This window comes from Pogoniulus pusillus, chromosome 17, assembly GCF_015220805.1.
Source record: "Pogoniulus pusillus isolate bPogPus1 chromosome 17, bPogPus1.pri, whole genome shotgun sequence".
Taxonomy (NCBI): Eukaryota; Metazoa; Chordata; class Aves; order Piciformes; family Lybiidae; genus Pogoniulus; species Pogoniulus pusillus.
In genome coordinates, this window is record NC_087280.1 from 5,241,871 (window position 1) to 5,255,876 (window position 14,006).

At 40.4% G+C, this 14,006-nt stretch overlaps 1 protein-coding gene across 1 annotated transcript in view; it reads left to right on the plus strand.

Annotated features, from left to right (window-relative positions):
• The window catches only part of CIB2 (calcium and integrin binding family member 2), a 38,969-nt gene extending 25,172 nt beyond the window's left edge, over positions 1 to 13,797 (plus strand). Inside the window, exons 7-9 of the mRNA XM_064158179.1 lie at positions 8,040 to 8,187; positions 8,279 to 8,474; positions 12,728 to 13,797. Coding sequence (XP_064014249.1) covers positions 8,040 to 8,187; positions 8,279 to 8,474; positions 12,728 to 12,749 — 366 coding nt within the window. The 3' untranslated portion in view covers positions 12,750 to 13,797. The remainder of the gene's footprint in view (positions 1 to 8,039; positions 8,188 to 8,278; positions 8,475 to 12,727) is intronic.
• The last annotated feature ends 209 nt before the right edge of the window (positions 13,798 to 14,006 follow it).

The following is a 14,006-nucleotide window of genomic DNA, read 5'->3' on the forward strand; positions in this document are numbered from 1 at the left end:
CATGTCTATGTATGTGCTGTTCTGTGGAGGACCCTTCCAAGCCCACCATTCTGTGATTTCACCACCTTAGCAAACTTAGGTGGTCATAGTAATAGACTTTTTAACAGACCGTCTGTAGATAAAGTGGGTCATAATCTCACTGCTTGCATCACATCATCTGTAAGGTTTTCTGAGCCTGCTTTAGATGATGTCTCCCTGTTGGAGTTTGAGCAGAACTGAAGTGAAAAGAACAGGCTGAGTAACTGAACGGACTTAGATCATTCTGATAAGGAGACACAGCTGCAGAAAAGTGGCCTTGGGATGCTAGCAGAGAAGCTGCTATCCGTATCTGAGCTGTGCAAGGCAGGCAGGCTGGACAGTCCTGGGAATGGGAAAATGTTGTGGCTGGCTGTGCAAAGGGGGATTAAGGGGGGTAGATGGGCAGGTGTGCATCTATGTGTGTGGACAGCCCATTTCTGGTATGTAAGCCTATCAGAAGTGCACGGCCCTGTACCAAATCCCCGATATAAGCACCAGGCTTAGCTTCAATAAACGGCTTGCCCACCCATGTACCATATTGGTATGAGTCTGTGTCTTTCCCGCTCCCATGCGGCCTAAGTGAGGCCAACTCAACAGCTCCCAGGTAGTGGAACTTGATTTCCTGAAAGTAACAGGACAGGTTCCAATGTCTAATTTTACAATACTCATCTCCCAAGTCTCATGAGGTTGTGAAAGATACTTAGAAATCTTGTTGTCAGACCAATGATTTTATTGCAGGAATTTCAGCAGTTTGTAAGGAAGGTGCTCTCACCAGCCTGTGTCCAGTAAAATATCAGGTGGAGGAGACTAGATCTTCCTCCATGACTCTCTGAAAGCATTGACAGTAAAAAATATTAATGTACACCCTAGGATCTCACTTATGAACTGGAGTCAGTCTTGGTTGCACAGTATTTTGCAGACGTGGGATGGGGGATAAAGTCTTTCTCCTAGAGTTCATTTTCCAAGCAATTTAGGTAGTAACTCCATCTTAGACACCAGGAAAAAAATATCTTTAACCTTTGCAACTTGACCAGACCAGGAAGTAAATCGTTGTGGCATTTTCTTTCTCCAGTAGATTTTCATCAAGGCGAAGACAAAGGCAACATTTAGATCTGAGAATAGAAATAAATAAACTAAATGTCTATTGAATTCTAATAAAATTAGTGATAATTTCAATGCACCTGTTTTTTTTCATATACACATTACATTTCTAGTTACTGGCAATGCTGAGCTCAATACCACTGCAGATTCTGACAAATGGATAGAATCAATAATGCACTTTCCTAAATTAGATTTTGCTACTATAAAAAAAAAATCTTTACTCCACACATTCATGTCTTGAGCCAGGTTTTTTGTTTTTCAAAGAAAAAACGTATAGATGCTGGTGGTTACTCACTTTAATTGGTAATGAATTATTCACTAAGGTGTGATTCTTAAAAGTTGAAAGTCAGGGCAAGAAATAAATAAATCAAGAAGAGGCAGATACCTTAAGCTGATTAGGTCTATCATTATACTGAAGTTAGCAGCTAGTTTACTCCATCTGCTTCACTGATGCCTCTGGTCTCTAGTTTTGACAATCTCTGTTACACAGGAGGCAGTCTAATAAATGAACTTCAGGGCATATGGACATCTATGAGACTGCAGCCATTAATATTGCAAAACTCTAGCTATGATGTGGGCTCTTTGGTGTGAGAGTATGTAGGAAGGGAAAATTATTTTATTTCTAAACCCATCTCACTTGTTTTATGCCTGACATTTCCACAGAGCTACACGTGGGAATGTAGCCTGATGTCAGGACTCACATACAAGCTGTAGACGTGGGTTGGTGGCTGTTTTCTTTGTGACACCTACATCTCTGATAGTCAGAATCTTCAAGATGGTGTGTGGTTACTGTCTATTTATTGTAGTGTAGAGCAATCCTTTTGTCAGGAGTTGGTTATAAAAGGACTTCCTGAAGGGGAACTTTTTTGTTTCATTGACTTCACAGTCTGTTGCTCTCTCTCTTGGCTCACTGTAACTTCGTGGATGTTCACAGGCCTTGTCATTAGCTGCAGTGGTGAGCAAGGTAGTTCATAAATCCACACACTACTGAAAGAGAATGACTAGCAGACACAGGCATTTGGAGAAAGGAAGGTCACACAGGGAACAGTGATTATGTATCAGAACCAATGTTAGCACCCTCTTTCTGGTAAACTTAAACATGAATGCATGTGAGTTGTTTCAAAATGGAATGAAAACACTTCCTAAAATTTTAATAGGATGGAATGTTAGAAGGGATTTCCATAGTCCTCAGTTTCAAAGCTTTCCATGTAGTGGGCACTGACACCTGAGAAGGCACACTGATACTGTTCCTAAAACCCCACATCTGCTCTGACTAATTCTCACCTACAGCTCATCCCAACTTCTTTACCTCTGCATCCTGTTATTTCTAGTTATGATGGACTGTTCTACTCCTTTCAGACCACTCTTACTGATTTTCTGAAGCTACATTTTCATGTGCTGTAGGCTCTGTAAGTGTAATAAGTGGTGAGGGCCTTTTTTGTTTCCATTGAACTACAAATCTATACCTGCTTGATAGCGCTTACCAGCATTCTCTGCAGTTTCCTACTAGAGTTAGTGAGTCAGGTTTTGTTTCAGTGCCTTGTATTCCCATTATGGTTATGTTCTATCATATTTAAGCAGTTCTATATGCAACCAAAACACTTGGTTCTTTGGCTGATGTGATCTGACCACAGTGCAGCCCTCAGTAAAGAGAGGTGAGCATTATCTTAGCCTTGGTTTGTGCAGGGTTTTCTCCATCAGTGCCCTGTAGGCATTGTGGACAAGCTTGAAGACATGAATAGCATCATCTACATATGAAAAAACCCAAACCAAACAATCAAAAATGGATTTTGAGACAGGGGGGAAATCCCAACAAAATAATGTGTTTTTTTATGCTGCAGGAGCAGTTTACTGTTCATCTTAACTGTGTCTTCCCTTCCAGAGCACAAGCCTCTCCTATGGGAGGTCTGGTAATGAACAGTGTAGACATTTTTACATTAAAGTTTGTCTGAGAAGAGTTCATTTCCATGCTTTTACGAATAAGTCCTGAAATTTGAGAAAGGTTTGCATCTGATCACTTTTGAAGAGGTCCAAAGGGATTCTGTTTTTCAGTAGCCTGCAAAGCAGTCTGCTTTGTGCATGTAAATATCTGCCAGAGGGGACTTAAGTACAAGTGCAAGAGAGGAAATTATCATTGTGTTTCTGTGGATGTAAAACTGAGAAGCATTTTGTAATGACTGCCCAACGTCTCCAACTTACTTATGTTGACCTGTCTTGTAACTTTACTTACAATCTCCAACTTCCAAAATACAGTCAACTTGTGGAAAATAGGACAGAGTGCTTCAAATTAATTAATCAAATGGCAAATTGGATGTGGCAAAAGGACAATTCAGTACTTCCCTAGAGCCTCTGATGGAAACCAGAGGACAAAGAAAATAACAATTGACTCAAAAAGATTTAGCCACAATCTCAGAAATAAACCTTGGAATAGTTTCTTGGAAAGTGATAGTTACAGTTTAGGTCTGGATTTTGGGATAGCTGCCATGTGACATTGAAAAAATATAGGAACAGTTACCTGATTGGAAAAAGTGATCATTGAAAAGATAGATGGCACATGTACAAGGATTACCCCAAGCTACTACAGAAGCATTAATCTGGAAATCAGCAGAGTTTTAGCTGCAACCATTCTGTTATTGTTTGTCTCCCCTCTCATTTTTACTGTGAGAGGACAGAAAAAGCTTTTCAACAAGACAAGTTTAAGTTTCACTTTAAAAAAAAAACAACAAACAATTAGTGCTTAAGAGAAAGCAATTTAGAAAGGAGCAGTGTTGTTTTTCCCTTCACTCCCTTCCCCCATGGCTTTTCCTTTAAATATGATGGAACCTTAATCTGTGCTCTTTAGAGTAGAGGTAATGAAATTACAGAAAGGATGTGAAAAGTATCTGTGAAGGTAAGCTAATACTTTCCATTGTGTAAGCCACAGATATACTGCCTAAAGACACATAATATGAGAAAGTTAAATCACTATAAGGAAAGATTTTATTTTTCATTTAGGTTTTAGACATCCATTTATCAGTTACTTAAGAAAGCTTAGGCCCATTTAATTCTGTATTCATTTATTTTCAAGATCTCTGACACGTCATATAGGTAATTCGTCTGATGCAACAACAATATGCTTATTGAGTCGGAGAGATCTTGTCTGGCATTTCTAATGCAGGCAGGCCTGGGCGTGATACTCACTGCTGATTGGAAGTGCCCAGATGCAAATATCCCTGTTCGTTACCCACTGCTGCCTGTAAGATGTTGGTTTACCACTGTTCCTGTGACACTTTCTTATGATGAGGTTAGTTCTAAAGCAAGCAATACAGTATTTTAGAAAGAAAAAGATAGTTTTCTTCTGTGTTTTCTCAGCCAGTCTGCTATTTAGCCTTCTCTGATAGTAAATATTTATCAGCTACAATCAATTTTTTAAAAATGTACTTTTAGGAAGAAAATGGAACTTTTTCTTACATGCCAGCCCAAATAAATCTGACTTTGGCTTGTTAATGAACTGACCATTTGAAACAATAAAATTAGGCGTTTTCTACTGAGTGTCTCTATGTACATTCATGCCACAGGCAGGCATAGCTCCAAGCACTCAAGGCAGATACTTTGGTCTTAAGAGTACTCACAGGTGCACATTTGCTATACCTCATTTGCACATGATCCACATGGTATGCTTGATCTCTTTACAATGACTTCAAACCATCTGCCTTGTGTGTTTTTCTTTTCAAGACTCTGGAGACCTGTGACCCTACTGCTCTCTTGAGGTTGTTGTATTTTTATTTTCAGAAGTTCTTTTTTTTTTTTTTTTTTTTTTTTTTTTTTTTTTTTAATTTTTAAAAAATATTGATTTGGTCTGGTTTTGTCTTTATTTGAACATAGAACTCAACCTTCTGTATTGAGTGCAGAGCGCAGGGAGCTCATTCATCTCCTACCCTTTGAAATCTGTCCATGTGCTCCCTGTTGTGGAACAGTCATTGAACTGTGCAGGACAATGTGAATTTAGTATTGACTAATTCAATGGGCTTCCACTTGAGTCTATAGCTCTGTGCTTCCTTCTTCTCCTGTCAGTTAAAACAGCCTTATTCTCAGCTGTTTTGTTCGCCAGAAGGACTCAAGATCTTGGCATTTAGTAGTGAATTTTGAATCTTGATTGTGTCAGGGAATTATGCTTCCAATGTCTCTTTCTCAGATCTCACCCAGCCTCAGGACTGACGCACATACTTGTGCGGTTTGTCATTAGATGGATATTTACCTTTCAGCAGATTCCAGCCAGTTTCAACCATGGAAGTTGTCTTAGAGCATGAACTGAGAGATCCAAAGACACCTCTTTAGGTGATGTATTCTGAGCGCTTTGTTATCATTAAATAGAAGCCTGCTGGAATCAGGGCTGCTCTCTGAGACTGTGAGTGGCCAGTACAGCCTTTGTGAAAAAGTATCTTGAGAGTTCCACCTGGGATGGCCACTGAAACTGGTTCTCAAATTTGCCAGGTGATGGTACTTGACCAGTGTATGGAGGTGTGGTATAGCCTTGCTCAGGCAATGCCTTGTGCTGGAATGTCTGACCACTCCTCTCTACTCGGTCGTGGAACCAGATTTGGCCTAGAGTCATCCTGTAGCGTGAATCTACGCCTTAACCACTTGCATGGAGGAAAAAGGAAGGCTGCTTTCCAGTAACTGGATGTTCTTTGAAATGTCACAGGATCACAGAATGGTTGGGGCTGGAAAGAGCCTTTGGAGATCGTCTAGTCTAAGCCCATGGCTATATCAGGCTGCACAGGATCCTGTCCAGGCAGGTTTTGAAAGTCTCCAGAGAAGGAGACTTTGCACCCTGTTCCAGTGCACTGACACCCTCAGAGAAGTTTCTCCTTGAGTAGAGGTGAAACCTCCTGTGGTCTAGTTTGTACCTGTTGCCCCTTGTCTTACCGCTGGCCATGGGCACAATCACACCTCCCATTTCTCCTAGGGATATGAAGCCTTTGTATGTTCTGCTTGTCTTGTAAGAAAAAATGCTTACAACTTTTTCATGATGTGCAGCTGTAACAAAATGTATCTGAAATGCAATCTTTCTGTGGGTGACAAATTTCATTATGCTGCTGAATTTCCTGTGTGATTTCAGTTGGACATCTTTATCATGAGCTCTTGTTGTAAGCTGCTGCACACCATTTAACAGTTGTTGAATTCCACTTCAAAGGCAGCCCTGTATTAGTGGTAAGTAGTCCAGTTCTTGTAAGGTACTTTATGTACCTTTAAGATGAAAGATACTGCATAAATATAAAACATTTATTTGTTCATGTAGCTCTACTTTGTACATGCTGCTTGGATTTTTTTAGTCTCTACAGCTGTGCAGATGCATTGGTTCTATGTGTGAATGATCAAGAAAGAATTCAAGGACACTGGAAAATAACATTTCCTGATCATTTATCTCTCACATACAGCTGTCGTACGAAACGTCATTTAGAAGAGTTGGATGATGTATGAATACCTGTTAGCTAAAATAACAAATAAGAAATTCAGTAGATGGATGAGTGAGCTCTGAACTTGCACAAACTGCCTTTTTTTTTTAAGGCCAAATAAAATGCTGCATATGTACTCCAAATAATGAACTTGATAGGCCACCACCAAAGCTGTTTGCATTTACAGGAGACCATTATGGTAATTGATGTCTTTGGTTCAGATAAGGTTTCTAGATGCTGCTCACAGCCCAAATGATGCTTGTGTGTTATATTCCACTGATTTGAATTGATTTTCACAGTATTATAGACACAGATTAATTTTGGGTTTTATGTAGGTGTGAGAAAGACAGTAGTTTTCTTACTACAAAAACACTTGGTTTGGACATCAGAGTAGCAAAGCAGCTTTTCTTGTGCTTGCTGCTGTATTTATGGGCTTAGACTATTGTCTTATTTGGAGTAGACTGCACACCAGCTGGGCTGGTAGGGTGCTAGGAAAGGATCTTAGAATCATCTTCTGCAGAGATGACATTTCATTTTGAACTCTTCAATTTGTAGTCTGTTCAACTAGAGATAGGACATCGATGGGCATCACAGTGAAAACAAAAGGATTTTCTACTAGATCCATCTGAGGTGTGACTCTACATCCTCAATGAACGGACATGGTTTGGTTGATTGATGATAGAATGAGAGGACACAGTCTCAAACTGCACCAGGGCAGGTTTAGGCTGGACATCAGGAAGAAATTTTTCACAGAATGAGTGATTGCCCATTGGAATGGGCTGCCCAGGGAGGTGGTGGAGTCACCATCCCTGGAAGTGTTTAAAAGGAGGCTGGATGAGGTACTTAGTGCCATGGTTTAGTTTATTAGAAGGGTAAGGTGATAGGTTGGACTTGATTATCCTGGAGGTCTTTTGCAGCCTGGTTAATTCTGTGTGATTCTGTATGGTTCCATGTCAGTCAGGTGTGGAATGCTGATACTGGCTTTTTAAAACAGTTTCATAAATCATGTTCCTTACTCCTGCCTTTGGTCAGGTACCACCAGAAGGCAATAAGGGCCTCTTTGTTTTATTGACTTCCCACCTTGATCTCAGTTTACTTCCCATCCTGTCATCCCCTCTTTGTGTGTGCTAGCTTATTAACAGGAGCTGCAACCCTCCCGACTGTGTCATACACTGTGATTAAAAACCTGTGGTGAGCAGATGATCTTCACACTCTTAGTACCTCTACAATAGCATTTATAAGGCTTGTGTTCCACAGAGCAGCAATCTTATGAGCACCAGTTTGGAGGGAATAAATAACCATGAAGCTGAAAAAATCTGAGTGAGAAATGGCACTATGCAGCAGAATGTTTTGATGCCATTCCCTGATAAAGTGTGCAAATGTACATTTTTAGATGGATTTTGGAAGAAATGTCTTCAAAGAGCCAACCATGGAACTAAATACTCATCCAAATACTAAAAAAAAATTATCTGTTTTTCACAGGAGAATCCCTTCAAGGAAAGGATTGTGTTATCTTTCTCAGAAGATGGAGAGGGGAGCCTGAGCTTCAATGATTTTGTGGATATGTTCTCTGTGCTCAGTGAAATGGCTCCCAGAGAGCTTAAAGCAATCTATGCCTTTAAGATTTATGGTACTGTATTGGGATACTTCTGGATGCCTTTTTCATTTGAAGTAAATTAGAAGGTTTTGGTGATCTTCTCTTTGGTTCTTTCGTTCTTTAGATTTTAACACAGATAACTTCATTTGTAAAGCAGACTTGGAACAAACCCTCAATAAGCTGACCCGAGAAGAGCTAACAGAAGAAGAAATCACTCTGGTGTGTGAGAAAGTGATAGAAGAAGCTGACATGGATGGTGATGGCAAACTAGGATTTGCAGATTTTGAAAACATGATTTCCAAAGCACCAGACTTTCTCAGGTATTGTTTTAAGAGAAGGAGCCTTCTGCATGTTTTCAGTTATTTTTTGAGGCTGTCACTGTGTACCGTCAGACATAAGTACTTCAGCACAGAGCTGGCTTGAATGTGGCTTATTGCCCTAAATCAGTTTACTTTTCTTTTGAAAAGGGCAATGACTTTCACACAAGTAAAATGTTCTACCTAAATTTACAGTTAAGGCTGTTACTTGAGTAATACAAAATTAGACCTTTTGTTACAAAATGATAGTGAACCAGCCAGCAAAAGAAGATATTCCCAGCCTGGCAATATCCTAACTAATGTGTGTGGAAGACTTGATACTTCTTCCCTACTGCAATTTACTGTGCATTTTGTTTGTTAAGGCAATTATTACTTTTCTTTTGGGGATATTCCTGATCATATTTTTGCTGTATGCACTGCATCATAGACTGATGGATCTGCTAATGCTGAACTTTCTCATCTCAGCCACTTCCATTTTTCAAACGTTGTGTAAATGTTGCCTTCTGAAGGAGACATTAATTTTACTTCAGAATGCCCAGAGACAGTCATAATTTCATTTGGTTTTGCATAATCTTCCGCTTTTTATGTCCAATTGAATGCATTCCAGCCTTTAATTTCTAGGAAGCCTAAGTGTCTATTGATTTATACTTTAAACTGCACAGCAGCTGTGAAAATTAAGCTCTTAGGAACCAAAGCAACAGCCACTTTTGAAACTGATTGCCAGGAAGCAAGTGGAGATGCTAAGTGCAGACTTTGTGAGGCTATGGAAAATGACCACTTCTGCATATTTGATCCCAGAATGCCATACTGGCATGCACCTGATAGTCAATACTGTCAAAAGGATTGCATAACTTAGCAGACCCTGGATGATTTTTATTTGTAGGAAAGGATTTCTTGTTCTGTTCTTTACGTCCACCACCGCAAAAGCTGCTTCTTCACATCATAACAGTTGGAAACTTAGGATGCAAGGCCAGTTAGGTTTTATCCCTGGCTTTGCCATTGCTTGAGCAGATGATCACTGATAAGCCCTAGGTCATTTTGTTCTTCCTGCTTTGTTACATGGGACCAGTGCTTTTCTTCCTCCTGGCTACAACCTCCCCTCAGGTAGTTGTAGACAGCAATAAGATCTCCCCTGAGCCTCCTCTTCTCCAGGTTAAACAATCCCAGCTCCCTCAGCCTCTCCTCATAGGGCTTGTGCTCAAGGCCTCTCCCCAGCCTCGTTGCCCTTCTCTGGACACACTCAAGCATCTCCATGTCCTTCCTAAATTGAGGGGCCCAGAACTGGACACAGTACTCAAGGTGTGGTCTAACCAGTGCAGAGTACAGGGGCAGAATGACCTCACTGCTCCTGCTGACCACACCATTCCTGATGCAGGCCAGCATGCCACTGGCCCTCTTGGCCACCTGGGCACACTGCTGGCTCATGTTCAGGCGGGTATCAATCAGCACCCCCAGATCCCTCTCTGTTTGGCTGCTCTCCAGCCACTCCGACCCCAGCCTGTATCTCTGCATGGGGTTGTTGTGGCCAAAGTGCAGCACCCTGCACTTGGAGCTATTGAACGCCATCCCCTTGGACTCTGCCCATCTGTCCAGGCGGTCAAGGTCCCGCTGCAGAGCCCTTCTGCCCTCCAACCCAGCCACATCTGCCCCTAGCTTGGTGTCAGCTGCAAACTTGCTGATGACTGACTCAGGGAAATTTAGGTTTGAGGTGAGGAGAAAGTTCTTCACTGAGAGAGTCATTGGCTACTGGAATGGGCTGCCCAGGGAGGTGGTGGAGTCGCTGTCCCTGGAGCTGTTCAAGGCAGGATTGGATGCGGCACTTGGTGCCATGGTCTGGCCTTGAGCTCTGTGGTAACAGGTTGGACTTGATGATCTATGAGGTCTCTTCCAACCTTGATGATACTGTGATACAAACACTGGAAAGTTTTATAATAAAGACTACTCAGCTCTAAAATCTCACCATCATTAAAATGAGGTATCAAATTACTGAGGAGGAATATCTTCTTCACCCTGATTGCAAAAACCCGGGTCAGATTCCTCTAACAATGTGCACTCTGGGTTTTGAAACCTTTTTATCACACAGCTCAACATGGTGTGCTTCTTTTAAACTGTCATACTGTCACACATACTTGATGTATAGAGCAGGCATTCGTTTTGGCACCATCATGCAGGCTTTGACCTGGTGCAAACTAAAGTTCATCTGCTGTACATTGACCGATTTTCCTTATCTCATCACTCGTTTCTCACACCTTCAGTTAATGACCCTGTGTAGGTTTAATCTCCTGCAGACAGCCTTTGCAAGCTTTGTACTGCTGTCAAGCAAATGAAGATGCAGTTAAATCCGTTGCTTGATTTGCACTACTGTGGTTGAGGAATTTTTTAAGACTAGAAGAAAACACTGCTGATTGTTGACCAGGGAAGATGTATTCATTTTTGGCTGCTGTCCCAGTAGCTTGAGTAAGCTGTAAATGATACTGACAGTTGCTAGTTCAGAAAATTTGATCCCAGTAGGTTTGTTTCACTCAAAATTGCTATCATTAAGAAGCTCTATGTAGTTTAATGGAGGTATTAGCAGTCTGAACTGGCACTAGCTGAGTGTTCTGTTCTACAAGACTGGGTACGTTTTCCACAGGAAATTGTTTTATAAATCATCCTGGAAGCTTAAGCTTATTTGAATGCCTGAGGGTGAAACAAACTTTAACAATTGGAAACAGAGTTTGAGAAGAACATGGTATTAGTAATACCTGGGAGGTGCCAGATGGGGAAACTACAAATTGAACAAAACCATGTAATTGGCAATGCACTATTTCTGAAACCTTTGTGGGCCTTCACCCATGTAATAGTTTATGTCCTGACTCCAGTCCTGCCTAAGGCTGTAGTAACAGAAGCTGTCTTGCAGGAAATGTGCATCTCATAAGATATGTCCTAACATGCAGATTATCAAGTTCTTAAGGATTGAAATTAGAGCTAGTGACAAATTGGCAAGAGATTCCTGGCAAGAAAATAATGCAAGGGAATAATTTCTGTCAGTATTTTTCACAGAGTGTTTCAGCTGCTTCTCTCTGAAGAGCTTCATCTCCCAAGCCAAAACACTCTAATAGAAATGTAATAACACCCTAATAGAAATGTAAAAGTTTCAAAGAGATTTCCAGTAAAGTGCATTTGGATGGAATTATTTTATTTCAGGGAATCCTGCCTAAAATGTTTTCAGACAGTGCTGTGGATATTTAGTTCCTAGATGTTACCTTTGTGGGAATTACATTTCCAAGAGTTTGGATTAGTGTGGGGCTCTAGATAGTTCCTGAGTTGCGAACACAAACCTTTGTGTTGGTAAACTCTTGGCATAACTGTTTGCTTTCTTTCACAACACTTAGGCTAGTATGCCAGACTACTATACATCATACCTTTTAGTGTCATCCAAACTGAATTAATTCCTAGATATGAATTTCTGGGGATTGCCGTGAATATAAAATTTATTTTCTCCAAATGCATACAACAAAGCTTTCTTTGGTAAATACCTGACTTCTATCAGGCATCTGTGGATAAGTTAAGAAACTGTACACTCAAAACTCTTCAGGCTCTCAGGCAGTCCAACCCTTTAAAGTTTTCTTTTGATATAGGCATCAAAATGATAGCATTTACATACTAAAATACACAATAACCTCCCCTGATTTCTTCAACAGAGAAACATATGTATAGTTTACACTGTCATGACATTGAACACAGATTACTACCTGGAGAAAAAGAGCTTTCAGCATGTCCTCTTTAAATTGTTTTTACTGTCCTGCTAAGATGCTCAGGAGTTCTTAAACTGGTGGCAGTAGTAAGGCATGCTGCTTACCTCTGTCATAGTGCAAATAGAAAGAAGAAAATGATACTGTGATACTGTGAAAATAATCAGGATCTCTTGGTCCTAACAACATCTCAAGGTCCTAAGTGCCTAATTTGACTTGATTAGGAACCCAAATGCTGTGCCATAGCAGAATTACCATTGAGAAGCATTTAGCTCTGCTCCATAACTAATAGGTAGGTCATTTTATACTTGATTTAATCCAGTGCTGAGCTTGGCCCCCTGAGGTAACATTTTCAGAGGATGGAAATTTCTCCCAGAATGTTCAAATCTTCCTGAAAATTTAAGAGAAGAGATTCAGATTCAGTACTCAACATCTTCCCTTTCGTACTTCCAGGAAATTTTTGTGCATAATAACAGATGTGTTTATGTCTCCTATTTTTTTTCCTTTTTGTCCACTTTGCAGTACTTTCCACATAAGAATCTGAAGATGTTTCTGTGAACCAGCGTTACCAGAAATGACTTGCCAGTCCAGCCTTTCTGAATCTCAGGCATGTTGGGGGCTTCTGTGCCCTAATTTCAGCTTCTTAGAACTCAGCAGACAGTACTGATATAATTCTGGTCCACAAGGAGACAGAAGCATCATGTGATGTACAGGATACTTGGAACAGCCACGTTTTTACCATCACTGCTAGCCAAGCACTCTGGCAAAGGTGGTTGGTTATTGGGTTGTGGGTGGTATTTTTTTTCTTTTGTAAGCAAGCAGAATCAGAATATTATTAAAGGTATTTCCACATAGTTTTTATATTTATTAATATTGCTCTTAAAAGTGCAAAAAAAATTGTTGGAAAGATTAGCTTTGGTGACTTTTGGTGACTTTATCCAAGAGTATTTGAAAGAAAGCATGGGCCTTAAATAATGAGATGCCTCTATCACTGTGTCTGTACAGCTGGGGATCTTGCGTGGAAATTAACTTAGGTGAAAGAACTGCAGGCAAGATCAAGCTCCCAGTGTTGAAGACAACCACATCCCAGGTTTGCATTTCTGGGTTTGGTGCTTACCTTCAACCAATATTTTAGATTGTCATGTCCTTACAAAACTTGAAATACTTGCCTTTTGTATGAGAACTGCAGACATGATTCATTTCTTCCCAAGATAAATGTAATAACTGTGTCCTTACTCTCCAAGTGGGTTCTGGGCTGGTAACGTTGAATGGAAGAAGTATGATCATCTGTAACTCATGAAGAAGTTAAAGAAGCACAGAACTATTGTTGAAGACACGAAAAGATGTTTTCTTTCTAAATCAGCTATGCAATCTTCCCCATAGAATGCATGAATGCAGCTCTGTATTTTTCTTCTTCCCTCTCCAGCTGGAAATCAGCTAAGTTTCAGTATTTCTTTTTAATTCCAGTATTGTTTAGGTACTGGAGCCTGAAGACAATCATATGTGTATTACTGTTCTAACAGTCAATAGAAGGGCTCTGTCACTTACATGGCTTCTGTATCAAAGTCACCACAATTAAAACCTTTGACGCATTCTGTTGTGCTTTGAGAATTTTTGGGCTAAGCACATACTAATTTCTGACTGTTATTCTGATTATTGTGAAGTTCAGCCTTCCAGAGGATGCAGTGTGGTTTTGAAAAAGTTGCTGCAGTAAAGACTATTCCTGTAGGCATTTTACCATTTACCTCAGAAACTTAGGCATGGTAAGCTTACAGTGTAGCTTGCTGTTCAGCTTCACACA